The sequence below is a fragment of the Anser brachyrhynchus genome (assembly GCF_964034855.1).
Source record: "Anser brachyrhynchus genome assembly, chromosome: 3".
NCBI lineage: Eukaryota > Metazoa > Chordata > Aves > Anseriformes > Anatidae > Anser > Anser brachyrhynchus.
Genome location: NC_137696.1, coordinates 92,665,559 through 92,692,914, shown reverse-complemented (window position 1 = coordinate 92,692,914; position 27,356 = coordinate 92,665,559). Strand labels below are relative to the sequence as shown.

The following is a 27,356-nucleotide window of genomic DNA, read 5'->3' as shown; positions in this document are numbered from 1 at the left end:
GGGCAACCTGGTCTGGTGGGAGGTGTCCATGCCCATAACAGCGGGGTGGAACTAGATGGTCTTTAAGGCCCCTCTCAACCCGAACTGTTCTGTGATTATATGAAACTTAGATTTCCTGATCTGGAGCTGAATCCTATCTCTTTGTGTTGCCCAGAATATTAATAGTGCAACAGCTCAGGCCAGAGCAACAGAATTCCCTTAAATTATTGTGGGAATTTCTGTGAGAAACCCCTTTGTGCATTTAGAGAAGTATGTATTGTCTGAGATATCTAATCATTGATGCCTGTTTTCTTTGATTTTTATAGATAGTATGCTAGAAGTGAATTGTCTGTTTTACTTTTTCAGAATTTCTTTATACTACTGTTAATTTGATTTGGAGCTGAGCTTCCAACTTCAGCATAGTCCTTCCTGTTGCTTTATATGTTACAAATTGTGATGCTATATTTTCATTATTCATGAAATAGGCACTTTCAAAAGCTACATTTTATTTTAAAGGACAAATATTAACAGTTTTGCTCATTCCCCAGTGAACAGAGGAATGAAAGGCTTTCTTGGGAATTACAGTGTTGTTACTGTTGTTCTTAATAGGGTGTTTATTCACAAAACTACTTTGATATTTATTTTTCCTCTTTTCTGTATTTTTGTATGTTTAATAACTTGTGCTTTTTTTTTTTTCTCTTTTTGAAGTTGGGGTATTTCTATGTTCTGGAGCTGGTGTTTTAACAAGCCCACCTGTGTTTCATGTTATGTTACCATTGCAAAACCTTAATAACTTCTCAGCAATTAGAATTCCATTAAGAATATTTAGCAGTGGATTTCTTCAGGTTAATAGCATGTCAGAGAAGCAAAAATAAAAACTAAACTTTTTTCCTACCATAACAATTGCAGTGTTTTACAATAGTCTTACAAGCTCACTTTTCCATATGTGCTTACTTTAGCTGCAGTAAATGAAGCTTAATCTAGTAAAAAAAAAAAAAAAAAGAAAAAAATCATGTAAAGTTTAGAAAGTAGCAGTGAGATGCAGTGCTATAAAAGACATTCTATAAAGACAACGGCCACAAGTTACAGGTAAACTTCTAAGTAAGCTTTTAAACTTATATGGAAAATGTGTTGTAGGATTATGTAAAGCAGTGGGCAAAATCTGGCAGAGTCTTGAAGTAATTTGAACCTTTTCCTGACTTTGTGTCTGTGCTTCAATGATGCCCTAGTTACAGCTAAAATATAGTAACAGCATTAGATCTTATCTGCTGATGCCTAGTGCTGCAAGAACACAAAATGTTCTAGCACTGCATTTGCATTTTACCCTGCATCTGTACCACAACTCACAAATATCTTTTGCATGCTAAAAATAAAAGCCTGGCTGGACGTTGTTTGTTTCTTTAAAAATGAATTACAAAATGTCAACTCTTCTAAAACGAAAGAATGACAAGGAAAAAAAATGCTCTGCATGACTAGATGTTACTTTTGTCTCAGATAGGGAGAAGATTGTATAAGTTCTTCTCATCTGTTTGGTATTAACTTTTTGTGAATGATCACATGATCAAGAAATTTTAGAGGCTAAATCAAGCCCCAGCTGAAATTTGTGGTTTGGCCTCTGAACAATGTCTGTGAGGCGTATGCCATTAAGTTATCATAAAAATCACTGCTTTATTTGCATTTTGCTGATTCCACCTTTTGTGCATGTCTTTCTATGAATTTAGGAATGGTGTCTGTTCTGGACTTGATGCAAGGTGGTTTCCCTTCGCGAGCTTCATTTCATGAACTGTATAACATGTACAAGAAATACTTGCCTGAAAAATTGGCACGACTGGATCCTAGACTCTTTTGCAAGGTAAGAAAGAAATCTGAAAATGTATTATTGTTGTTTTATTTTGAAGGGGGAAGAATATCAACCTGTTTTCTGTGTTTCAGGCACTGTTTAAAGCTTTGGGACTGAATGAAGTTGATTACAAATTTGGGTTAACCAAGGTGTTTTTCAGACCCGGCAAGGTAATGTTTCTTGAACTACATGAATATGAATCATAGAATAATTTGGGTTGGAAGGTCCCTTTGAAGGAGCTTTGTTCAACACCCTGTTGAAAATGTGACCAACTTCAGTAAGGTTGCCCAGGGTTTTTCATAAACACTGTTCATAATCTGTGGGGAAAAAAGAAATCAATGCTGACATTGATAAAATTGATTTCATAGTATTGTTGCTAATGCTGCTGTATTCCTGAAGCAATGATCGTGTTCCACAAATTGCCCAGATGTTGTACCAGTCACTTCAGACTATTTTGTCAAATATTAAGAAGAGCAAGTCAGAGCAAATAAATAATTTTCTACTGAACTCTAGTTGTAGCTGAAATCTCTTTCTCTGATTCTGAGCATTGCTGCTGCTATGCAGAGAAAGAAGTAGGGAGCTGTTGTGACTAGGAAGGAAAATTATTGTAGTCATTGAAGAACATATAATTATCAAAAAGTAGAAGTGCAGGATTTTCAGACAAGATTGCTTTTAATTGGATTTCTTATAGGAAGATTAAAAATTGAGAGGGGTTTTCGGGTTTTTATTTTCCCCTAGATACAGAATTAGAAGTGTCATGAAATTGTAGATCAGAGCGAGTATTCAGGAAGTGGAGAAACAAATAATTCTGAAAAATTTTGGCAACGCATTTTTAGTGTTTAATAAATGGTTGGATTGTGCAAAATGCTAAGTGTTGCACATCAATTTAAAAATAAAACTGTAGTCATTCTTGTTATCATCAAATGTCCCAGATGTACATGCTCACTGGAATTAATTGAAAGCCAGTATAATGGTGACATAGTTTACATTAATAATATTTAACTTTTTTGTTTTTTTAACTCGACATGCTCTTAAATAGGAATATAGTCTAACACTCTGTTCTCCTCATTTGTAAATCTGGTTTTGCATTTAGTTTGCAGAGTTTGACCAGATAATGAAGTCTGATCCGGATCACTTAGCAGAGCTAGTTAAACGAGTGAATCACTGGCTTATCTGCAGTCGTTGGAAAAAAGTTCAATGGTGTTCACTCTCAGTGATCAAATGTATGTATTTTATGCTTTATTAAACTAAATGTTTGTTAAAAAATAAAGCAAACCACTTATTACCACCTTGAAATGTGGCCAATGGCATGTATAGCAGATGCTTCCATACTGAACTCTGAGTAATTACTTTCTGGGTTGCTGAGATTTCTTCGGCTTTTGTTAGGGACGCATATGAGTGCTTAAAGCTGATGTTTGTGGTGGTGAAGTGGTGGCAGACTGCATCTCCCCGCCTCCTGTATGTTTGGGTGCTTACCAGTGCCTGGGTAAACACCTGCTCAGAAATAGCTAGCAAGCTCAAGGATTGTGGGGGAAGAGACATCAGCATAAAAAGACAGTAGTTCAACTCTCAGCTGACACCATGGAGTTATTTAGGCCTGGGAAGTGCCTGCACAGAAGTTATCTCCAGATGAAATCTGCATGTTTGGAAGCATTGACGTGAGTAACAGGGCAGACATCTCCACTCCAGTTATTACTGCTGATAAGCAGATAAGTGCCTATCACTATCAAAATATAGTTTCTAAGTGTTTAGCCTACCCAGCTTGCAGTAGAAACAAAGCAGTGTGAAATAGAGATTGGTGGTGATAGGGGTTTTGATTACATTTTTTTTTTTCTTTTTGGTGCGTGTGTGCTGGGTGCTGAATTCTGCCTGCTTGTTTTGTGGGGTAGCCTTTAAGCCTAGCACAGGATTGTCAATTCTCTTTTATATCTTATGTGTTTGGTTTCTAGTGTGGATCTAGCTCTCAATGCATGCTATTTACATACAGTAGCCATCAGGCATGTAAGGAATATAAGTCATATTAAATTGTTTAAACCATTGAGACTCAGTATCTTTTGTGTGTTTACAGTGAAAAATAAGATAAAATATCGAGCCAGTGCCTGCATCAAAATACAAAAGACTATTCGTATGTGGCTTTGCAAGAGAAAACACAAACCACGGTAAGAGGATATTCCTTTCTTGAAGAAAATGGATATTTCTATAATACTTACTTGTGAATGTAAAGAAGAGATGTACTATGCTGAGTTAAATGTATCTGCAGTCATAGAAGTGTGCTAAATATGATTGAAAGGTATGATTTGAGAGGTACCATATTTTACCTCTCTTTCCCAAGAATGAATAGCCTAAATAACACTATAGCCTAAATTATATTACATATAAGAAATACTTTTTTTTTTTTTTTTTTTTCTCCTTTTTAATGATGAGGGTGGTGAGGCACTGGCTCAGGTTGCCCAGAGAAGCTGTGGATGCCCTGTCCCTGGAAGTGTTCAAGGCCAGGCTGGATGGGGCTTTGAGCAACCTGATGTAGTGGGAGGTGCCTCTGCCCATGGCAGGGGGGGCTGGAACTAGGTGGGCTTTGTTTGCAGGTCCCTTCCAACTCAAACTGTTCGGCGATTCTATAAATCTGAGCATTTCCAAAGAGATGTTTGTTAAGCTCCTTGTTCATAAAATCCTTCAGTGATAGCTTAGGTATTAGGCATTCTTAGTCATGTCTCAAACTGCAATTTAAGCTCAATAATTTTTGTCCTTTACTCATTTACACCTTCCATTAAAGGCCCTCTTTCTTCTTTAGCTTAATAATTATTTGTTCTGTCTGTCTTGCCTCCTCTTGAAATCAAGTAATTCCACTAGCTTTAATCTGACTGCATGGAATACTGATGGAAAAGCCACTGGTCATTAAGCATTGCTGACACTTTTTTTTTTCTTTCTTTCATAGAGATCCAGCTGTCTGGTCTCTAATTCTGGGATTCTTATTCGTATATATAAGACTATACATATATTTATTTTACATCCTTTTGATAGTTATCTTTCATTTTGGTCCTTGGCATTTTTGATTTCAGTGATTTCTTTTTAGGAAGACTGTGTCTGCAGTGTGTAATTTGTGTGTATGGCCTTCAGAATTGCTTCTTTAAGAAGCTGCAAGTTTTCCTGGACTCCTTTTTTTTTTCCCCCAGATATTTTTTTTTCCTGTGGGGTCTAATGATCTGATTCCATGTTGTATAGTTAAGTTTTACCTGATTCAGTCCTGTTATTGGTCTTTCAATGTCACATCTCAAATTTATCACTCCAGTCAAAATCTTCAATTGGTGGTGATTCTAATGATTTGTTACCAAGACAAAAGCATTGACTATGAAAATAAAAATCCATTTTTCCATTTTAAGTCACCATTTGCTCAAAGACATGGTTACTGATGATTGGTATTAACAGTGGTTGTTAGTAAAAGGCTGTTCAATTAGTTCATGTTGATAATTTTTGAATTTCAGAAAGATGGTGAGATTTATCTGAAGGCATAGTTTGTCTCCCCTGTCTACCTCTTTAATGTGAATGGTAGCTGTAGTTTTAAATATGTCACCTTTTAAAAACATCTCAAATAAAATGTCTTAAATTCACAGCATTGATGGTCTGATAAAGGTGCGTACACTGAAAAAGAGACTTGATAAGTTCAATGAAGTAGTAAGTGCTCTGAAGGAGGGAAAAGCAGAAACAAGCAAGCAGATCAAGGAGCTGGAATATTCTATTGATGCTTCAATGAACAAAATTAAGGTATGAGAAAAATAGTTTCTTTCTACTGGAATCTTTTAAAGTGTTAATCTAAAGTAGAAGGTCAAAGTATTTTCTTTTTTATAGGAAAACATTTAAATATAGAAATCTCATTTTTCAGAGGCAGTGGACACTACTATGTCCTGTTCAAAATTATTTGTGAATGTAGCTGAAGTAAATCTGGATTTTGGAATTATTGTCTGTGTTCCAAAATTGGCACTAGAGAGTTTAAAGCAAAAATGTGTCTTGATCTTATGAGATGGGTGTTGCTAGTCAGTTGCTTGTTGCTTTTATTATTAATCAGGGCTGAAACTTACAAGCATTTATCACAGAGGAGATTGATATTCCAGTTATGAAGGTGTTTTTCAGTCCTGATCATGAAGGGAAATCAGTTGTTGAATTTGTATCAAGGCCTGTAGTTCTGAGTCTCTTACAAGAAAAGCACACAGACAAAATGAAAGCTCACTGGAATTTATCAATGTTAGGGGAAAAAAAAATGTTGAGTTCTGTGTTTCATACCATGTTAATAGTCTTCTAAGTGTCCTGTATTAAGATTTTGTTGTTTAAAATCACGGTTGGAGCAGTAATAGAGTTAGCCTGTCAACCTATACTTCTTTTTTTCTAATAAAAATTACACAACTTGATTATCATCATGATACACCCTTATAAAAGGTGAGGAGACACCCCGTGTCACAGTTTTAGTGGTATACATCATTGTAAATTGTAAAATTCAAATTAATTAAATTGTTGGTATCAATGAAATTTGAAAAGACGTAGTGAAGGCAATTGCGTTATTTTTTCTTTCAGCGCGTTATTTGCTAATGAGACCTTTTTTTAATCTGTTACTTATAATATGCTCCATGTTAAGACATGTAAAACTGTGCTGTGACATAAAAGGCAGAGCTGTAAATAACCCCTATAGAAGCTAAGAACATGACACAAAATGTACCTAGTAGGCTCTCAGTTTTCATCTTAGGATGGTAAGGATTCATTTCTGTGGCATAACTGTGGGGTTTCAGAAATGAAGGCATGTTTTAAAGAAAAATCATGTGTAGTTTCAGTGATAAAATGGAGACTACTTCCTACAGTTTTATAAGAGAGAGGAGAATAATGGATCCAGAGGATTTTAGGAAGGAAGGAAGGCATGTTCAAGCTCCCCAGTTCTGAAGTATAATCTAATATAAGTATAATTTAATTACAGTGCTCAGTGCTTTCAGTTCTCAAATAGATTTTTCAAATACACATTTTAAAAAAGCGAATTACAAATGTAAAGGAATATTATCCCCTCTTGTTATATCATTTTGCAGACCACTATGATGACTAGAGAACAGATCATGAAAGAATACGATGCTCTAGTTAGAAGCTCAGAGCAGCTTCTGAGTGCACTGCAAAAGAAGAAACAGCAAGAAGAGGAAGCAGAGAGACTACGACGCATCCAAGAGGAAATGGAAAAAGAACGAAAGAGACGTGAAGAAGAAGAGCAGCGCCGAAGGAAGGAAGAAGAAGAAAGGCGTCTGTAAGTGTCAAACAAATTGCCGGTCTTAGAATGAGAAGAAAATAGGGAAGGCACTTTAATGAGGTTACTTTTAATAACCCTGTGCTTAAAGAGAGTCACTTGGATTGAACTTGCGGTGTGCTATCCACTGTTAAAATACTTCCTTTCCCCTGATGACAATTTCTAATTTAGGTGTAATCAGAATAGAAGATGAAAGATATTTTATGATGCAGCTGGGAATAAAAATGGATTTAGAAAGGCCCTTGACTTTACTAACAGGATCTTGTCATCAGGACTATACAGACTCTTGGATTACCACTTAATTTTATGGAGGATGATTTCATATCTCTTGTTTACTTGCTTTGCAATAAGTCACCAAAAATTTTCATTTCCTCTTCCTCTTTTGTAATAGTAAATCTGAGATTGAAGCAAAGAGAAAACAAGAAGAGGAAGAAAGGAAAAAGAGGGAAGAGGAAGAAAAGCGTATTCAGGTAATGTTTTAGCTGTGTTTTTGTTGTTGTTTGTTTCGTTTTGTTTTTAAAATCTTTCTCACAGTGTAGGACCTCCACGGAGTCTAATGGCTTATAAATGAGTCTCAAAATTATACAGCAGTATTACATTAGGCACACTTAATATAATCTGTCTAGAATTAGTGCTATTATTGAATTACAACTACAAAAGGAGGAAAAGATGCATAAGGTAAATTCAGTTTTCAGGTAGGAAGGAATGTGCATGTGAATGAGAGGCATAAAGAAGCTTCTGCTGTCAGCAGAAGCGGGAGAGATTTTTGATTTAAGAATGTATATTTTATCCGAGACATAAGACAGAAAGGACCAAAAAGATAATATTTAAAAGTATTAATATTTCTAAAAATTCTTCTGATAGTGTTTGTTGACGTAACTGAATGGGAATAGAGAGCAGAATGAGATGCCATAATTTTTTTTTAGCATCTTACAGTTTTAATAATGAAGAAAATAAAAGTAAATAGAAAAGTAACAATGATTCTTTGCTTTTATTAATAAGACTAGCCTTCAGGAATTATAACAGTTTTAGCAATGCTTTCAACACTGTTCACATAAGCATCTTCCTAGACAAACAGATGATGGATGAGCTAGATAAGTGGACAGTGAGGTAGCCTGAAAACTGGTGGGGACTGCCAGGCTCAAAAGCGCTGTGATTAGCAGCACAGTGTCTAGCTGTCATTTGGGCTGTACCCCTGGCATAAATATGCACTTAATAGTAATAAAAAATAATTATACACTTTTCTGTGTGTATAAATACCTGCCCGGGGAAGAGTAAAGCAGACAAGACAGAGGCAGACTCTTAGTGGTATCCAGAGAAAGTACAAGAAGCAGTGGCAAGTTTGGGGCACTTTTTTTTTTTTTTTTGAAAAGTCATGTGTGGACTCAGGCCATGTCAGGTATCAGCTTACTTGTAAACATTTTCAGAATATTGGTAATATTGAGAGGCTACAAGTAGCCCCCTTAACTACATTTGTGTAGAATACATGAAGTTCAAACCCTACTCCTTCTCCCTCTGCCTTGATTTCTGATGCTTCTTACTGATTCCACCATGAGCTCTCTGATTTGTGTTAGGACCCAGATCTGTTTTTCCTGTTGTCTCGGAGATTCTCTGTGTGACCTGGGTAAAGAGGAGTTTCAGAAACAAAAAGCTTCCCTTTAGGGGCTGTTGCCATAAGCACAAGGCAGCATGCTTGTCCGTCTCTAATGATTACAGACTTCTAAAGTCCTTTCTGTGGTTAATCAGAAATGGAATTTTTCTCCTTTTCTATATTTTGTTATCCTTAGAGTTAGTCTAACACTGATTTTCCTCCTTGTTTCTGCATGCCTTTTTCTATCACCTCACCATTATTCCTGATAAGCAAGTACCTGGAACTAATGCCAAGATTAGAGCCTAACTGATGAAAAAAGGATCTTTCCAGAGTTGTTGTCTATCACCTGTACTAGAATAGTAAGCAATTCTGGCTTACAGAAGTTAAACGTAGAAAGAGTAAGCTGCTATTTGACTAGTCTCCGAATCATTGCTTGGAGACCATTGCAGATGTGCCTAGTGTTTTGGGAGAAGCTGGTAGGATAAGTTTCCATTCAGGGATCGTTTAAATATATTAAATGGTGTCCACTCAGGAAGCAAACTGGACGTGTGTCAGAACCTTTTAAAACATGGTCTGCCAGGATTGGGAGCATCTCTGGGGATAGTATTTATCTGTGTTTCTGAGATGTGAAGATCTGCAGTGCAGAATGTAATTTACACTTTTACTTAAAAACACTTGCTGCATTTGGATACAAAGCAACATACATAATCCAGTAGGGCACTTCTTTCTTCTACGTAGTTAATTACTTGTTATCTTTCTTTCTGGTGGTAGTCACTGTCAGATAATCTGCATAGGGAAAAGTCACTGGTGTTGCACTCTGGTCTTACACACTGGTGCAAATTCATGATGACAAGTGGGAAGTGACTTTGTCTCCTGTGTTGGCTTTTGGACACCAAGAAAGGCAGTGCAAAGAGTTGGCATATATGACTTTCAGAAGTTCGAACTGAATGGTCACATTTTTCTTACTGTGTTTGTAAGACCCATTGTTAAATAGTGATGGTAAGCTGCAGTTGCAGTTGCTTTGTTCTGCAGAGGCATTATATTTGGATTATTTTTCTGTTGCAGTAAGTAGAAATTTTGAAATGCATTTCAATTCAAACCCAGATCAGGTTCACAGAAGACTTCAGTGTTCATCTTCATCCCCTTTCAAAATGCACAACAAACCTAAGTACAAAGCAGTGCCTTTTGTAAAATCTTGTAATGCTAAGTGCAGAATATCAAGGGAGTATTGTGTTAGTGCTGTGGAGAATAATCATATTGCTCTGTGTCATCAGAGTTTTAATGATGGTAGGCAAACTTTAAGTCTATATTTTATAATAAAATATATTTTAAAAAGCTAGAAATATACTAGTGTATTTTTTGCTAATTTTTGCTTATGTACTATTTTTTTTTATAGATTAAAGTTAAATGCATTTTTTTACACGTTTTTATGATACAGGCTGAAATTGAGGCTCAGCTAGCTAGAGAGCAAGAAGAGGAAACCCAGCACCAGGCAGTTCTTGAACAGGAACGTCGTGATCGTGAACTTGCAATGAGAATTGCCCAGACTGGAGCAGAACTCAGCAGTGAAGAGACAAAGCTTGATGTAGGATTGAGCAGGTATGGAGTTAAAAGCTTAAATTTCTCTCTTTTTTTTCTCTCACCCCTTTGTGAAAACTAAACTCTTGTTTGTTTTATGTATTTTTCTATTAATTAAATAGTATCGTCATTTTATGTCTTGCTACATCAGTAATTTAGTAAGCGTTTGTGAATATGACTGCAGTTCTCTTTTCTGAGTTCTGGCAAGGATGGCAACCATTTTAGGTTATGATTTTTATGACTGGCTTAAAGTAGGGAATGGAATTTCTTCAGTGGTAAGTAGTAATAAAATGTACCCTTTTTTATACTTTATGGTTTCAATAGTGTATTATGAATTTGTGTGTTTTATTGTGCTTTGTTTTGTTTGAACAAGAAGACCTCCTTGAAGGCAGACATAATTTATTTCCGTGTCCTGACTGGTAAGGTTTTTTTAGAATCAATCATGTGGGGCCAGAAGTATACATGAACTTGGATAGCCACCAAAGGCTTATTGCTTTGGTCGGCAGAAGGAAGAACTTGGGAAAGAACCTTAGGAAGAACTTGGGAAAGCACCGAGATGTTGTTTTTGTAATATAAGTGCTACTGTGTGATTGCTTAACCTTGGGTAGGGAGGGAGTACCAAAGTGCAGGTAGGCTGTATTCTGTCGCTAGGAAGTTGCCATGGTATTGTGCTATCTCGGGACGGGTATAAAAGAGCGGAAGTAGAGACAAGAAAAGGTTTTTTCTTCGATTTCAACTTGCATCAGAGTCCGTGCGTTCATTGCCACAGAATTAATGTATTTAACATGGTTGGGTTTGAAAATTAAATGTCTTAAACTTTTGTTTTATTTGATTTTTTTGTGTGTTGTAGAAGTGCCTGCTTTTGCTGTACAGATCCACACTGCCTGCAAAGCAGTAGCTCTCTTCTCCTCTAAAGAAGTTTTATAGCCAGCAAGTGTACATGTAGTTGGTGTATTTTCTAACTGTGTGGGTTTGTTTCTTCCCCAGAAAGTATCTTTAAGATGTGCTCTCTATGTAGTTCTCCGAAAGAGCTAACATAAAAAGATATATTTGAGTGACATCTCAGCAATTACCAGTTCATTAAAAATAGGTGTTTTTTTCTTTCTTTTGCTAGGAATAGTTCTAATTTCAGATTACCCAGTTCAGATAAGAACAAGACAGAGACAATATTTAGCAAAGCTTTGCTACCCAGCCAGGGTACTTTCTAAAGGGTCTGCACATTAGCCAGGGTTGGCTTTCTTTTTCTTTATCAAGAACACAGCAGTATTGGGGTAAGTTATGGTGAGAATTTGGCATAAATGTCCAATGAAAATAGTACTTACTGGTCAAATAGTATGTAGGACATGATCATGTCACTGGCCTAGTGATGTGAGTTTTCATTAGTTTGTAGTTGAAAGAAGATTGTATAAGAAAATCTCAAGTGTTTTTGTGGAATTTCAAGCTCCCAGAAGTGTTCTCTTTGCTACTCAAATTTAGTTTTGGTGTATGCTTTTAGTAACTTTGTGCCTGTGTGCCATAGATAGGTAATTTTTTTGTCATGTGGAATATTAATTTGTAGACACTTCAACTCAGATTACTGTGTTTGTGCCCTCAGTTTTTATACAATCGCTATCGTATTGGCTCAGGTATGATTTTAATATGCTCAGTTGAATGTCCAAATTAATTGCTTCACAGGCAGCATTCTGGATATCTTCTTGCTTTCCCTGTTTGGATTTTGGTGCAATATAGTACTTTGAAGGTAAATCCAAAGTCATGTAGTGGTATCACCTGACAAATTTCCCTCAAAAATGGAAGAAGGGAGGATTTAGACAAGAAGGGGTCAGAGAACTCAATAACTTTTCTAGGTTAGTGAAGCTCAGTGTTTCCTGCTGCTCACAGTTGGTCCTGGTATTTGTCTTGTGAAATCCAGAAATGGATGATAAGGTAACCATCCTGATAGCTATAACTGTAAGTTTCTCTCTGCTGTGTAGTGGTCAGAGAATGAAGGCTCTTCTGAATGATCAGAAAGTGAATGGTCTGAACAAATTAACATAGCGATGTAAATCCTTTCTTAAATAAGCTAAGATTTAAATCTAGAAGAAAGTAGTAGAGACTTTTCTGTCCAAATGAGATTTCTTCTTAGCTGTGTAAGAATAATCCAAGTTCTGCTTTGTAGCATATTTGATACTGGCACTTTTGTAGGTGTGTGTGTGTGTGTCTTCACTATGGCATTTAGATGCAATGCCTTTTCACAGCTTGCATGAAGAAGCTATCTGTCCTGTTCCTAGAACAGCTAAATGAATGAGGACTGTTGTTACTTCTTGTGATGTGCTTATCCAAGCATAAAACATATCAATAATATGTCTCTAAATCTTTGATTTGGAAAGATTTTTTTAAAGGAAAATAGGAATGTTTTCAGATTTTCACTTGTATTTTTTTTTTCCAAATTAACTTCTTAAAACAATAGTTTTTTTAAAAAGAGATAATAAATTTTTAGAGAGGAAGAAAATTTAATATGACCCACCTTTTCCTGCTTCAGACTATTAGAAAGATAACTAAGGAAATAGTCTACCTAACATAAATATTTTCTGTTTGCAGAGCCAATGGAACAAAGCCTCAAATGACTGCGTATGGCACCTTTTTTCCATTTGAATACTCTAATAGAAAAAATGTAATATTAATTAATTCAAAGAAAATTTGTTCTGTCCTCTTATTTACTAATACCCCATCTGTAAACTTTAAATCAATTTATAATACTCTATATACCCTGCTGTGCTTATGTCTAATAATTAATATCCTAATATATCTAATACTATCTATTTACAGATGGTTATAATTAGTGTAAAATTTTTCACATACCATCAATTTTTCACTGCCTTATATGATTAATTTGATCTTAACAAAGAATCATGTCGATGTAAATATTGGGATGAATACTTTTAAAAAATCAATAGCTGTTTATTTTCTGTACTTGAATTTGTACTCGATTGGCAAGAGACTATCACAGTTATAAAGGCTGTTTTTATTTTAATATGTTTGTTTTATGCTTACATATCAATTTTTTTATAGGGAACAAATGGCCAACGAAATGTCAGAAATATTGTCTAGGTAGGTGAGACAACAATATTGAAGGAATCAATCATTTCCTGTAAAGAAATCACACATAAAATGGGTTGGAAAAAAAAAAAAAGGGGGCTCTGTTTTTTAAGTGCTGAGCAGATAAGTAAATGATCTATTTCAGATAAATTTCCTTTTTCAACAACTTTTTTATTACCAGTCATCATCTGATTTTACAGTAAATATTTTTTGCTAGTTTAATTGATTACTTAAATCCAGTAAGAACGGTTTCTCTACCTTGGTATTTTGTGTAATTTTGATAGATAACATTCATCTAGGTTTCTCCTCTTTTCACCAAATGATAATAGAAAACTGGGCTCCACATCTTTGGAAGAAGAATTCCTACAAATTCAAGAGAGTTAATTAAATTATCTAAAGTTAATGTAACTGTTTGTTTAATAAGAAAATATTTCACTCTTCATCCACTATTTCCATTCAAATAAGAAGTTTTGAAAATTGCCTTGTTTAAAAGCATATTAAAAACCCTCTCAAGGCATGTAAACAAAATCCTCTTCTGAGATTACTTGTGTGAAATAATGAAAGATTTTGCGTACAGTGCAGAAGGATTAAGTAAGGGAGAAGCAGGGTTAGACTGAATACAATTCTACTGTAACAGTCTCATAATTGTTTATGTTCAAATATATTTTCTGTTGAAAGAAATGGTTATAGTGTCCTCCATACCAGTGAGTAATTAGGTGTTTGGGTGCCACCTGAGGGCAAAGACAACCTTTTGACATCCATTGTCTGAAGTTTTACATCAGAATTTAAACTATTTGAAGTTTTTAAAAATGAATCTTGTAAAATATGGCACTACGCTGTATGGTCTGAATATGGTTGGTGTTACGTGATTGATGTCTAGTCATAGTGTTGATAATTGTGAACACAGCTGTTGCCTAAACTTGCTACTTGCAGAGGTATTTTAAAAATAGAAGTAAACAATGCTGTTTATAATTGTTAGTCTGTGAATCTAGACGGACAGATTGTACTACATATATTGACATAGTTCCAATGACAATGGCCAAGTCTTAATATGCAAAACCCACAAAACTTTGACTAAAATCAGAAGCTGTTTGTTATGGTTGAACTAAAAATGCAGTACTTCTTTCTGTATGCTTGTTTGACATTTTTTTTTTTCACTATTCATATACTTGAAACTTTTGACTTGAGACCTTTTTTGTTAGTTTGTTTTTTAAGTCTGAAAATACCATTTATGATGCATAACATTGTCAAATTGAGTAGTGAAGAGTGACTGTCAAGGATGATACTCTTCAGAGTAGCACCGTAATGGAAAAGCTAAGCCGTTCAATTGGATTAGCATTCTTAAAGATTACTACTTTAACCAGAGGTCTTACGGCCTTGTTTTGCAGCTCTAAATTTTGTAGCAAACTCTTAGAGTGGTAGGTGGTGTTGCTAAATAAGGAAAATCCTCCGGATTTGTCAAATTAAAGTTCAGCAAGGTTAGACACCAGATAGCGGAAATTACGTTTAGTAGCAATCCTTTAATGTCCTACCGGCATTCTATTGATAACAAAATGTTAAAATTAATATTTTGAATTGAATTCTCTGTTTAATGATTTTTTTTTTAAACTTGTCATGAATAGTGCTGAGAGTGGTGAAGAGTTACTTTCCATTAGTACTTAGTACTGATCAAAAGGCAGAGGTAATTTTTTAGCAGACTTCTCATGTACCGTAACTGGAAGCTGTGTGTTGACTCAGATTAGTAACATGAGGAAGAGTAATTAAACTGAGGCTGCAATAAACAGTAAGATTCTGTAGTTTTAATTACACTGGAAGAGATGGTGCAGTTGCTATTAAGAACATTTGGCTAAGCAGATTGTTTTTATTCTATCAAATTTAACAAATGCAATTTATTTTTATCGCTGCTTTCAGAAATGCTGTATCTATCCAGAGAAAACTGTCATAGAAAATATATTTATATTCTCGTAACTAAAAAGGAAAATATACAATATAACAACTTATTCATACTGTTAAAGAAGTTGGAGATTTTAGTAATAGTTTCTCATATGCTGTTGACTTTATTGCACACTACTTACATGATAAAAGCCTTTGAAAAGAACTGTTTCTGGTTGGGTCTTTTAGTACTGGTCAGTGTGATTTTTGTTTTTCACTTCTAAAAGTGATTTTTGTTCCTTGTTATCTTCCGTAATAATGACTTTTTTCTCCAGACTAGCTATTGCTGTTCTCAGATAGCCACTATAAAATTAATGTAGAGTTAGATTGATTTCTTCTCTCAAATTAGACTTTTGTCAGAAGCATGGAATATTTTCTCTAGTGTTGAAAAAAAGATTTTGTTCAGCTTTTAAATAGGAGAAGAAACACCTTTTCGCCCTTCAGAAATATTTTTCCCTTCTTGTCTGTTTTTGTAATGGAACTGAAAATGTGTATGGCCACTCGTTGTCTGTTCTGCGTATTGACTAGTACCAAGAAAAAACTGGGGTGAGGTACACACAGATACATCGAGTATGTGTCTTCTTACACATAAGCACTCAATATTCATGGCAATTCCTTTTGTCTATAAGCAGCCCATCAGATTATTCATTTAGAAAGATTTTGGACTTAAAAGATACTTTCCTTTTTTTCTTAATCATGACAGCATCTTGAAGTAATTTGTTATTTTGCCTTTGAATTCAGCCCTTCTGCTCTTCATTTTCGTTGTGTTAAGTGTGCTGCAGTGTTGATCGGAAGATCTGTTCCTCCTGTTGCAAAAATCCCTATTCCTTACCTGTCCCTTAAGAAATACATATATATTTTAATACATATTATTTTTTAAACAATTGTAGAGGTCCTCAAGTTCAAGCTACAAAAGCTGCTGCTGGTACTAAGAAGCATGATCTAAGTAAATGGAAATATGCAGAGCTTCGTGACACCATTAATACATCCTGTGGTAAGTTTTGTTTTCTTATTTCAGAGAGAAAGAAGTCAAGCTCTAGTTATATGAAAAGTGTTACAGAGAGAAGAGATCAGCACCTGCTCCTTCACTCCCCTCCTGAGGAAGCTGTAGACATTGGGAAAGATTTTTGTCTGCACCTTAAAAACAAGCATACAGTCCCCAAAAGCATTTTTGTGTAGTTCTGTTGAATTACAACGGAGGTTGTACAACTGTTAAAGAACAAATCAAAATACCAAATCAACAGAACATATACAAGCTTTTAGTTGTCTTCGAAAGTACTTTATTCTTTTTAACTCCTTCTTCAAAGAACTTCTGCTCAGTTACAAAATTTCAATTTCCTGCTGATTTAACACACTAATGTTACAACCTGATGCACATATCAATACAGAAAAACATAAATATAAATGACATATCATAAGTCATCCTTCTGATTTTCTCACTCCTCCCTTCTTTTCTTATTTTTGAGACAGATATTGAACTACTAGCAGCTTGCAGAGAGGAGTTTCATAGAAGGCTAAAGGTGTATCATGCTTGGAAATCCAAGAACAAGAAACGCAACGCAGAAACAGAACAACGTGCTCCCAAATCAGTCACAGACTATGGTGAGGAGAGAGAATTTCATGTTTATGATAATTTTGATGAAAGTATTCCAGAGAAAACATTTCTAGAACAAAATTTGTTGTTACGTTGAAGGAAATTGTTTTTTCAAGAGAATTTTCATATTGAATTAAGGTAAATATTTTGAAAAGATTGGAACTGGCAAATACTTTGCAGAAAGTAGAATATGTTCACAATAGATATGCCAAATAGTTCTTCCTAAAGCTTTTTTTTTTCATACCAACTCACATTTGTTAGAAATATAAAATGATTCCTGATTTGGTAGTGCATTTACAGGCGTTTTTATTACATGTTCAGTGCTGTGCTGGTTAAGACTAAGGAAGTTTGTTTTCTATTTATAAAGCCTTGGTTTGCATTTTGAGACTTCTGAGACTTTCTTTTTAAGATTGTTCATACTAGTTCTGACCTCTGTAATTAAAATATTGCAAGAGTACTGTTAGGTGTAATTCTCCACACCGAACTGTCACTAAGAGTGGAATAGAGATTCTAAACAGTTCTCACAAATAGTCCAGAGAACTGGGTATGCTTTTTTTGGTGCTAGGAAAAACATTTGGGGTCCAGACAAAACAAAAAGCTTTAGGTGGTTTCTCTTGCCTTTACCCTTTCTTAAGATACAGATAGGTAGGTGCAGATGCTTTTAAAGAGAGTTAATCATTTCCTCATTTAAGTTGCCTTATATATTTCAGGTTACTTTTTCCTTTTCTGAATTCTATGAGTGATGATACCTCAATTTTTGATTATGGGATTACAAATTTTGCAGTGTCTGCTTTCATATTAGATTGTTATTCAGCTGATTTCACAGATGGGTGCTTATTGCCAAAGCAGTGCACTAATGAAAATCAGTGACTGGCATTTAAATTCAATGAGAAGGTGTAGGAGTTACTGTGTTACCACTGCCAAACCTGAAAATGAGGTGCCCAGTTTCTGGAGGTATGTAGATTTGGTGGTAGTGGTGGTTTTGTTTGTTTTGTTTTTAAGTCCAGTGTTCATCTGCTATAACAAGAGTCTACGAGATGAACAGAATCACAGCAAACTGATACAATAAATCAGACTTCTCTTCCTGTCCTCTGGTCCTGGCTGCAATGGGAAGAGGCAGAGGAAAGGGCAGATGGGGACAGAATGTTTCCACCAACGTCCCATTAGCCTGGGTTTAGGGCACAGACCTTGGACATTGGAAAAGTAGATCCCAAGTGCCCTACTTTTTCTCAGTGTCAGTTGTTATACAAAGGTGTCTTCTTTCTGTTGATTTATTTACTGAGTTAGGCATTGCTTGAGCAGTACCTGAGAATTTGAGCTTTTCAGGGATCTTTCATTCAGATATATGGGCGGGGGAGATCTGGACTCCTGGAAAAAAACTCATCAAAGACTGGGGTCTTGTGGCCATGCCTTGTGATGTTGCTTTCAGTGCTTAAGAAAGCTTATGAATAAAACAGCGTGAAAAGGCATTTCAAGCATTTCTGCAAAGTAGTAAGTTGTTTTGAATTAGAGCTTGCAAATTTTGTTTGGAGCTAAATAGCTAAAATAAATATTCATGTATTTTATTGCTGATGGGAAATACTAAAGAGCAGAAAATCTTTGGATTTCTGCAAGTAAAGCTTAGAATATTCATATTCTCATCACATTTAGCTAAAATGAGAAATTTGCAGCATTCTCTTCAGTATTTTTGAGTGCTTTTTTTTCTTTTAACTTGAAATATGACTTCATATTTCTGAAGAGAATTTAGAATATAGCAGTCCATAAGAAAGTCACTGAAACTTCAGATATTCTTGATAATGTCAGAAGTAATTATTTTTATTGCAAATAATTATGCTATATGAGCATTTCACATCTATGTACTGTAATTATCCAAGAAGGTAGTGGGAAGGAACTCTGATCTCTTAGATGCGTAAGCTAAAAGTCTTCTAGGTGTCAGTGGATATGTGCTTCAAATGATGATGTTTTCTCTTTCCATCTTTTCACTTATGTCATATAATTTTAGAGTTATCCTTTGATTAAAGTCATACATGCAGTACAGGATTTAAACAGGTTTGTGTGCTATTATTAGACTAGGCAGTTTTGATATTAACAGAGGTCTGGGAATTAAAGATTTTTTTGATAACATATGAAAAATTAAAAGTACCACAATAATGATGAAGACACTTGTTTCAGTCTGTACTTAGCATGTGTACAATTGAGATTTTGAAACAGGTATTGCAAAGTAATCAGTTTCAAAATCAAATCCAGAGAAAACTAGAAGCAATTGGGAATCTGTAAAAGTTGAGAAAAGGAGACATTTTATTTATGTCAGTGAGCAGGAAATGAATAGAAATAATTAGCTCAACACCTATGTCTCTCTTTCTAACCAGAATTTCTATTTGTCTATCATCAGCATTGGTGAAAAACAAGGTAAAGCAATTGTAACTTAAAAAAAGATCAGCACTTTTATTCTTTGTTCAATATGTAATATTTGTTTACAGATTTTGCACCATTTTTGAACAACTCAAGTAAGTGGGGAGACGGTTATTTAAGCTAACTTTGAAGATTAGGAACACTCAGGAGCTCTGTACTAATTCTATTTAATCCACTGTTTAGCTACACGTGTACGTAGAATTTAATGTTCAAATAAAATACTATTTTACTATTTTGCAATTTTATTCAATCAAAGGTTATTATATGTCACTCTGCTAATTTATTAATGTACATTACTGTTTATTTTCATGAGCTCCTTCCCCTTTGAGCCATCATGGGAAGGGTGAATAAAATAATTTTTTTGATGTAGATTATTTGAAGGGGTAATCTCCCTCCCCTTCCAAAATTGTATTTCTTCTAAATACCGTGTTTTAATGTCAGTATGTGGGTTTTTTTTGTTGTTGTTGTAGCAAAACTGTGGAATCAACTTAACAGCTCTTCTCCTAGCAGACAAACTAACATTCAGGTGGTGGTTTCTTTTGAGTAAATAGCAACTTTCAGTAGTGTTGAAAATTAGATGCTGTATTGGCTGCTTAGCATTCCCATCCTCTAGATTTCCTCTTGGATTTAGGTATGCATAGGCTTAGAAATAAGTCTTAGCAGCTGCCAATACAGTACAAAAAGCGTTTGACAATACTAAAGCATTGATTGGCTCTGATAGATGCTCAGACAATTTGCAGATCACAGAAGTAATGTCCTGTGAACTGTAGGCTATATTTTAGTATGAAACACATGCTTTATCAGATCTGATGTATAAATGTCGTGTTCATCTGTTTTGTTTTTGTTGTTTTTGTGAATGTGGACATGGGACAAAAAAGTTGGAGACATGATCTATAAAATACATCTTTTTTCAAGATCCCACTCTTCACATTTAAAATACTATTTTTGCTTGAATATGAGTAGAACTAGTTTCAGGGTACATTTGTAGTCCATTAGTCTTGTTCATAACTGTAAAAATAAATTATTAGAAGTGATTGTCATTTTTCATCCATTAAATCTTAGCTTAACGATTAGGTTTGTTTCTTTATGGACAATGCACAAAAAAGGAACTCATTTTTAATAATTCCCTTTATGCTGAAGCACCAAACTTGTAATACTGATGTTCTTTTTTAGAGATGGTATAGGTTGACATTCAGAATTTCTTAAACAGGTTACTCATTTTAAAACACTAAAACAAGACCAATAACTTTTAGTACGAGACAGTTATTAAAAGAAGGGATCTTGTTTGTAAGAACATTTACTATTTAAAACTGATTATAATACTGTGTATATATATATAACAGTAAGAAAGTTGATGAGCTGATGAGAGTATTTGTCTTTATTCAAAAGAAGGTGCTTCTCCAAAGTCTGAAATAAATGTGTGGGACTCCAAGGGAGTCAAAAAAATGCACGTGAGAAGTGATCATCAAAAATATTTATATGAAACTTTAAGAGGTTTCATATAACTCTGTCTCCTGGAGAAGTTTGGTCAATTGGCTTCAATGGTCCAATATAAATACTTTGAAAAAGAAAGTGGCCAGAAAGTAGTTCTAATGCTGGAGTTTAGTGCGCAACAATTTAGGCAGACAGTTATTTTTGAAGGTTGTTTTGTAGTAAGCAGTTATTTGTCAACGTTTTTATTAACAAGTTAGTGATTTCTAACAGTATTGCATATCCTTGTTTGTCAAAAGAAAAATCTCTGTGTGGTGCTTTGTATTACTGTAACTGAAAATGCTGCTTTGCACAGTGACCTTGTTTTACAAAGAGACTAAACTGGAGCAGTTACTGATTAATACTTCTGGTTGGTAAGAAATTTTATATAGAAAGTTATACTTAAAATACTAATTTAAAGCAAATTGTGATATTTTATTTGCTTCCGTCTAAACTTACTTTAGGGATGCCATTGACCATTGATGAATTACATATAGGTACAATAGTTAACATAAACCTTTTCTCACCAGTGTTGTAGCACACACATTATATGAGATTACAATATATTTGGGCTTGATGAGCCTTGTATTTAGAGTCTCCCAGTTGTGTTTTTTTATTTGTTGTTTTTAGTTTGGCGATCAATCAAGCAAATCATAATATGTATTTTTTGTTTTTGTTTTTTATTTGTTTTGTTGTGTAATAGCTCAACAGAACCTGACAACCCAGCTACAAGCCAGGCAGCAGGAGATTGAAATAAACAGACAACAGCGTTACTTCCGCATTCCCTTCATTCGTCCCATGGACCAATACAAAGACCCCCAGAACAAGAAGAAGGGTTGGTGGTATGCACATTTTGATGGGCCATGGATTGCTCGACAAATGGAACTTCATCCTGACAAGGCACCCATTCTCCTTGTAGCTGGTTGGTATTGAAAGCAGAACTTGGATGTTGGGAGGGTTCAGAGCTGATGACTTCCTTTTAGAAAGGAGGCTAATGATACAAATTTCTCAAGTTCTGTCCTCTTCGTTCATCAGCAGTTCATGTCTAGGCAGAATTTGAGCATTTGGAACTGCTGTTGATGGTGGCCAGATGTCATGGAACATCATTTGGAGGTGTAACTAGTCACGTGTTTTACTTTTGCATGTACTTTAATCTAGGAAGTCATGGACAGAGAATCCTACTTGGGAATCCACATGTAAATGGTTTCATTATTAACTGTTTTCAGATTATTCACAGAACTAGAGACAGCATCAAAACATGGTCAGATCTTAACTGAGAAACTTAAACTCACCATTGGACTGGTTTTTAGTTAGCTTTGAAAAATTACAGCAGTTAGTATCAAAACAATTTGTGCATGTGATGTTTTGCCTATCTGTATTACAGTGCTGGTATCAAACTGGTGCTTTTACAATTTTTATGCTGCCTAATATGGAAGAATGACTTTTTAATCTTAAATGTTTTAAATAAAAACTACATGTGGCAATGGATAGGTAAAGATTTATCTGCTAATGAAATGTATCATAGAATGGTTGGGGTTGGAAGGGACCTTACGACCACCTAGTTCCAGCCCACCTGCCATAGGCAGGGACACCTCCCACCAGACCAGGTTGCCCAAAGCCCCATCCAGCCTGGCCTTGAGCACCTCCAGGGATGGGGTATCCACTTCTCTGGGCAACCTGTGCCAGGGCCTCACCACCCTCATAGTGAAGCATTTCTTCTGGATATCTAATCTAAATGTACCCTCTTTTAATTTAAAGGCATTCCCCCTTGTCCTATCACTACACTCCCTGACAAAGAGTCCCTCCCCATCTTTCCTGTAGGCCCTCTAAGTATTGGAAGGCCTCCCTAGAGCCTTCTCTTAAGGTCTCCCTAGAGCCTTCTCTTCTTCAGACTGAACAACCCCAACTTTCTCAGCCTGTCTTCATAGGAGAGGTGTTCCAGCCCGCTGATCATCCTTGTGGCCCTTCTCAGGGCTCGCTCCAGTACATCCATGTCTTTCTTATGGCCCCAGGGCTGAATGCAACACTCCAGGTGGGGTCTCCTAAGAGCAGAGTAGAGGGGGAGAACCACCTCCCTCAGCCTGCTGGTCTCACTTCTGTTGATGCAGCTCAGGATATGGTTGGCTTTCTAGTATCCTCCTTTTCTGGTGGATAATGAAAAGGGGAAGAAGTACTGGGGAAATGCACTGTTTATAGTTCAGTGTTTTGAGTTTTTGTCTTTAATTTGAGAACTGATGAGAAGGCTGCAATACATTTGTATAGCTTCACAGAGTGATGCTTTACTAGCAACCAAAGTTCCTTAGTTTTCTAATTACTTTTAATAGAATTAATTATACCAGCTTCTGTTTGTTCAGTGTCTAAGCCCCTAGCTAAAAGTAGCATAGCTGTCGTGAATAACACATTCAATAGATCACCTATTAAAAGTTAAGATTGAAATACAGTGAGAGAACTGTGCTCTTCGTTTCATTGGATTCCATGTGGGAAATACAGTTTAGTAAACATCAGTTTGTTTAGCATGGGAGGCTGACAGATTAGGTGTACTGGTGATTTGATCAAAAGTCTCAAGTTCTTAGTCACGTTGCTACGTCTGAAAAAATATAACAGTGGTTGACTGTAAAACCGTATATATGTCTAAAATAGATTCAGTGGTGGATTTCAGGAGAATATATTGAGAATGCTGATCTTTCTGGCACCTTCCCTTTTGTTCCTTCTTGCTTGCTTTTTAACACTTTTTAAATCTTGTCTGTTTCAGCATCTGATACTAGTTTATTCTGATACTGATTTTCTACCCTGTGCATAGAAAGCCTTCTGAAGACTTCTTCCCTCATAAGCTCTGAAGTCTATCAACAAGCCAGAGCTTGAGAGAGGAAATCTAATTAACAAAGATCTAATCTTTGCTAATGGAACCTTTGAATGATGTAAAAGCTTTACAAAGGTTTTTCTTTTTCCCTGTATAATTTCAGGTAAGGATGATATGGATATGTGCGAGCTTAATCTTGAAGAGACTGGCTTAACTCGAAAACGAGGTGCTGAAATTTTGCCGAGACAGTTTGAAGAAATTTGGGAGCGCTGTGGAGGTATCCAGTATCTTCAAAATGCAATTGCAAGCAGACAAGCTCGTCCTACGTATGCTACAGCTATGCTGCAGAACCTATTGAAATAAGTGGTCATTTTGCACGGTGGTATTTGAGATGAGAACCCTTGCCCGTGATACAAAGGGAAGAGTTCCTCTATGCAGCAGAGGACGTAAACATTCTATAATCATATTAGAGATGTTTAATATAAAGTGAACAGATTTTATTAATCATGTGGTTTGTTAATTTGTAATGTATGATGTTTAATTTGGGTAGAGAGCCTTACTAGGTATGAGGACCCTGAAGAATTTTCAGTCAGTGTAGTTTGTTGCATTTTGTTTATACATTGCATTTTCTTAAACAGTTTCTGTTACTACTCTTAACACTTTTAAGTAATCTATCTGTACTTGAGTACATAGTACAAAGAACTGCATTGCAACCACCTTTTGATAAAATCTCTTCTTCAAAACACTAAATAGTTGGTTTTAAGTGGTGGGTTACTAAAGAGGATATGCTGTATCTCATAACTGGAATTGTGAGGCCTTAGCTTTGACTTCTGTTCCGGAGAAGTTGGAGTATTCTTTTATATAATCTGAGACATTTTATGTCCTGATTTGAAAACTGGTTAGTGTCTGTATTTACTGACTTCTGCTGAAACTGTACACTTGAGACTCATAAATTCCTACTTAATGCACTCTCTGTCTTGGTTTAAGAGAAATGTTTTTCTGTATGTTCTGAGAAGAGCATTTGTATATGTCAATATTCTGTAATACTGTACACAAAGAATGTGCTGCTCATTAGGGCTTATACCACTTCTCTCAGTTTCTTTTCCCTTTCTTTCTTACTTTTTTTTTTTTTAAGTACAAGTCTCCTTTAGACTTTTATTTTTCTGACCAAATTTGTATTAGGAAATTTGTCCATTGGACAATGCACTTAGCCATGTAGTGTAATTTAAATATCGTATGCAAAATAGTCCAAGATTTATATCTGGAGGCATATAAGATTAAGGATAGCATAAGGGAAATATGTTCAGCTTTTGGGTGGTGATATAACTTAATTAAACATTGAGACCTGATCCTCAGATGTCCTGTATATTTTAACTGTAATGAGATGCGCAAGGTCTGTACCTTTTGTTAGACTGTATAAAAATTTGGTCCAATAACATAATGCATCGTTTAAATGCCATGTGCTGCTGAATTAGGTACAGTTTTTTGTATTCTGGAATATTGTAGTGATTCAGGCACTAATCTTATCTTAATCTCCTCTGTCAAGTCTCCTAGCTTGTTAACAGTTCCTTAATCAAGCAATGAGAGATTTTGTGGATAGGAATTATTAATTTCCTACAGTTTTAAGGTGCATCTTGTTCACTTAAGTGATTGTTTCAGCATGCTGGCCATTATTTCAACAAATTAAACTTGATTATGTATTTTATCTCTCTAATAGGAATTGGAAATGCAGGTAACTTGATGTCCAATTACTTATTCAACCTGGTTTAAAAATGAGGGCTTGATGTATAAATTGGCAAAGATTGCTCACACTGCAAAATTATTTCCTTTCATTTTACTATGTTTGAGACTTTTTGGAAAAGTTAAACATTTTAGTTTTTAAATGCATAAATATATTTAATAATTTCCAAGAGGTACAGTTTGTACACAGAGAAAACTCATGATGCATACATCCTTTCTGACCATAGATTGTGCTTACATGCCTTTGTCTAAATGCACTCCTTACTGGAATACATGTAAAGATAGTTGAGTAGTACGTTAACTCTGTATTAATTAGCTACATCGGGGAATCTGAGCTTCCACTGCATACCCACTCTGCTTTTTGGTCTTGTGATTGCAAACTGGAAAACAGATTTTCATTTTACCCAAAAAAACTCTCTTCACCAAACAGTAATTTTTGCCTGGAAGATGAAAGAAGTGCATTATACTGCTGGCTAGCAAGCTGTGTGCAGACCTATACAATGTTCCACAAGTGTAAAGGTGCTGTTATGAAATTTAGGTTACTGGTTTAATGTGTCGGTGGATTGGAATGAAGGTTTCAGAAATCCCAGTCTCCGGAAATTTAGCACTGCAAAAAGCTTGGGCCATTTACATGATACAAGGAAAAGAAAATCACTGAACTGATGGTGAGAAGCCCTACTCTATATTTATTACTGCCTGGATTTAAATTCTTGACTTACCATGTTCGGTCTCAGTTTATATATGTAAAGCAGATCTTATGAGACGGAACACTAAGCAAAGAACCTCATACTTGAGTGTGTTTGTGTACGTGTGTATGTATATACATATATATATACTTAAGTATGTATGTGTGTATATATGTATGTAAACATAACTGCGGGGAACTTAAAATAAATAAAATCAATAATGTAATTTTTCCAGTTTGTTCCTTTCATTATGCCAGTGTTTCCTTGATGCAGGCTGTTTTGAGACAGTAAATTAGCTACAGAGTGGTATCAGAAGGAAACTTTATTTTTCAGATCGGGTTCCGTGGGAATTCTTGTTAGCTAAATAACAAATATTAGCTGTGAGGGAAATTAAAATGTGAAATAGTGGAAGAGGAACTGGTGACTGGATGTTTTCAATTGACATGTTCCCACTTCTCTGCATTGCTCCAGCAGTATGCCTGAGGCAACCAGAAGATACATTCCAAAAATCAGGGTATTTTAGTTTGCACAGTAGCATACCTTTTTTCTTCTATATCAAAACCATCTGATTTTAGTTTTGCTGATCTTTTTGTGCAACAAAAGTAATTTTTGGTTCACTTCAGAACAATTTTTTTTTACGTGAGGCAATATTCATCTGCTTTTACAGATTTTCTCCATTGTCTTGTCTACTGTGTCAGTGATACTGTTGGTTGATTTGGAATCAATCTCTGATCTCAGGGATTGTGGTATTATCTTAATTCCCTTCTGATCTACAATTACACAGAAAAAAAATGTTTTGAAGCAAAATGGTGAGCTAAACTCTTTGTCTTAGTTCTGTGTGTTTGTTTTTTGTAAACATTTCTTCCTGCCTATCAGTGTAGTTGTCCATTGTAGTTGAGATCTTCTCCATGAAACACTCCAGAAATAAAAGGAGAGAAAGAGAATCACTATGCTAGCCTACATTCCCGACTAGCTGACCAGTAATACGAATTTTCTAGAGAATGCTACTCAAGGTTCATAAGGTCTTTCACCCACTGATGAGACCGGTTTCCTTTTTGTAATAGAAACCTGTTTTTGTTTGTTTTTTTTCCCAAAAATATTTTTAAAGTATTTAAATGACCTTCTAATACTGTACTGAAAATTTAAATAAATAAATACATTCCATGTTGAAATCTCAGTTGCATCTCTCGTACTGTTTTGTCTTTAAAAATATAAAGTATAAGGTAAGGGTAAGTTAAGGTATGAGAAGGATTCAGTGCTAGAACTGCCTGCTGCCTTTTTATCAGATATATGTGGTGCTTAAAGCTACTCTAGAAAAGGTTTTATCTTTACTCTTTGAGTGTTCCTCTAAAATTACATTCTGATATTAAGAACTTCTGATGTT

At 35.3% G+C, this 27,356-nt stretch overlaps 1 protein-coding gene across 8 annotated transcripts in view; it reads left to right on the top strand.

The window, feature by feature from the left end:
* Positions 1 to 27,149, top strand: part of MYO6 (myosin VI) — a 106,420-nt gene extending 79,271 nt beyond the window's left edge. For 4 of the 8 annotated variants that reach the window (XM_080583755.1, XM_080583750.1, XM_080583748.1 and 1 more), the window contains exons 21-35: positions 1,701 to 1,831; positions 1,912 to 1,989; positions 2,913 to 3,042; positions 3,888 to 3,978; positions 5,431 to 5,581; positions 6,886 to 7,094; positions 7,486 to 7,564; positions 10,124 to 10,284; positions 12,841 to 12,870; positions 13,312 to 13,350; positions 16,161 to 16,264; positions 16,741 to 16,872; positions 19,345 to 19,371; positions 21,450 to 21,668; positions 23,710 to 26,198. In XM_080583755.1, coding sequence (XP_080439881.1) covers positions 1,701 to 1,831; positions 1,912 to 1,989; positions 2,913 to 3,042; positions 3,888 to 3,978; positions 5,431 to 5,581; positions 6,886 to 7,094; positions 7,486 to 7,564; positions 10,124 to 10,284; positions 12,841 to 12,870; positions 13,312 to 13,350; positions 16,161 to 16,264; positions 16,741 to 16,872; positions 19,345 to 19,371; positions 21,450 to 21,668; positions 23,710 to 23,909 — 1,781 coding nt within the window. In that variant the 3' untranslated portion in view covers positions 23,910 to 26,198. Of the gene's footprint in view, positions 1 to 1,700; positions 1,832 to 1,911; positions 1,990 to 2,912; positions 3,043 to 3,887; positions 3,979 to 5,430; positions 5,582 to 6,885; positions 7,095 to 7,485; positions 7,565 to 10,123; positions 10,285 to 12,840; positions 12,871 to 13,311; positions 13,351 to 16,160; positions 16,265 to 16,740; positions 16,873 to 19,344; positions 19,372 to 21,449; positions 21,669 to 23,709 lie in introns of all 8 variants that reach the window. The other 4 variants (XM_080583751.1, XM_080583752.1, XM_080583753.1 and 1 more) reach the window with 3 other exon arrangements.
* Positions 27,150 to 27,356: the final 207 nt, after the last annotated feature.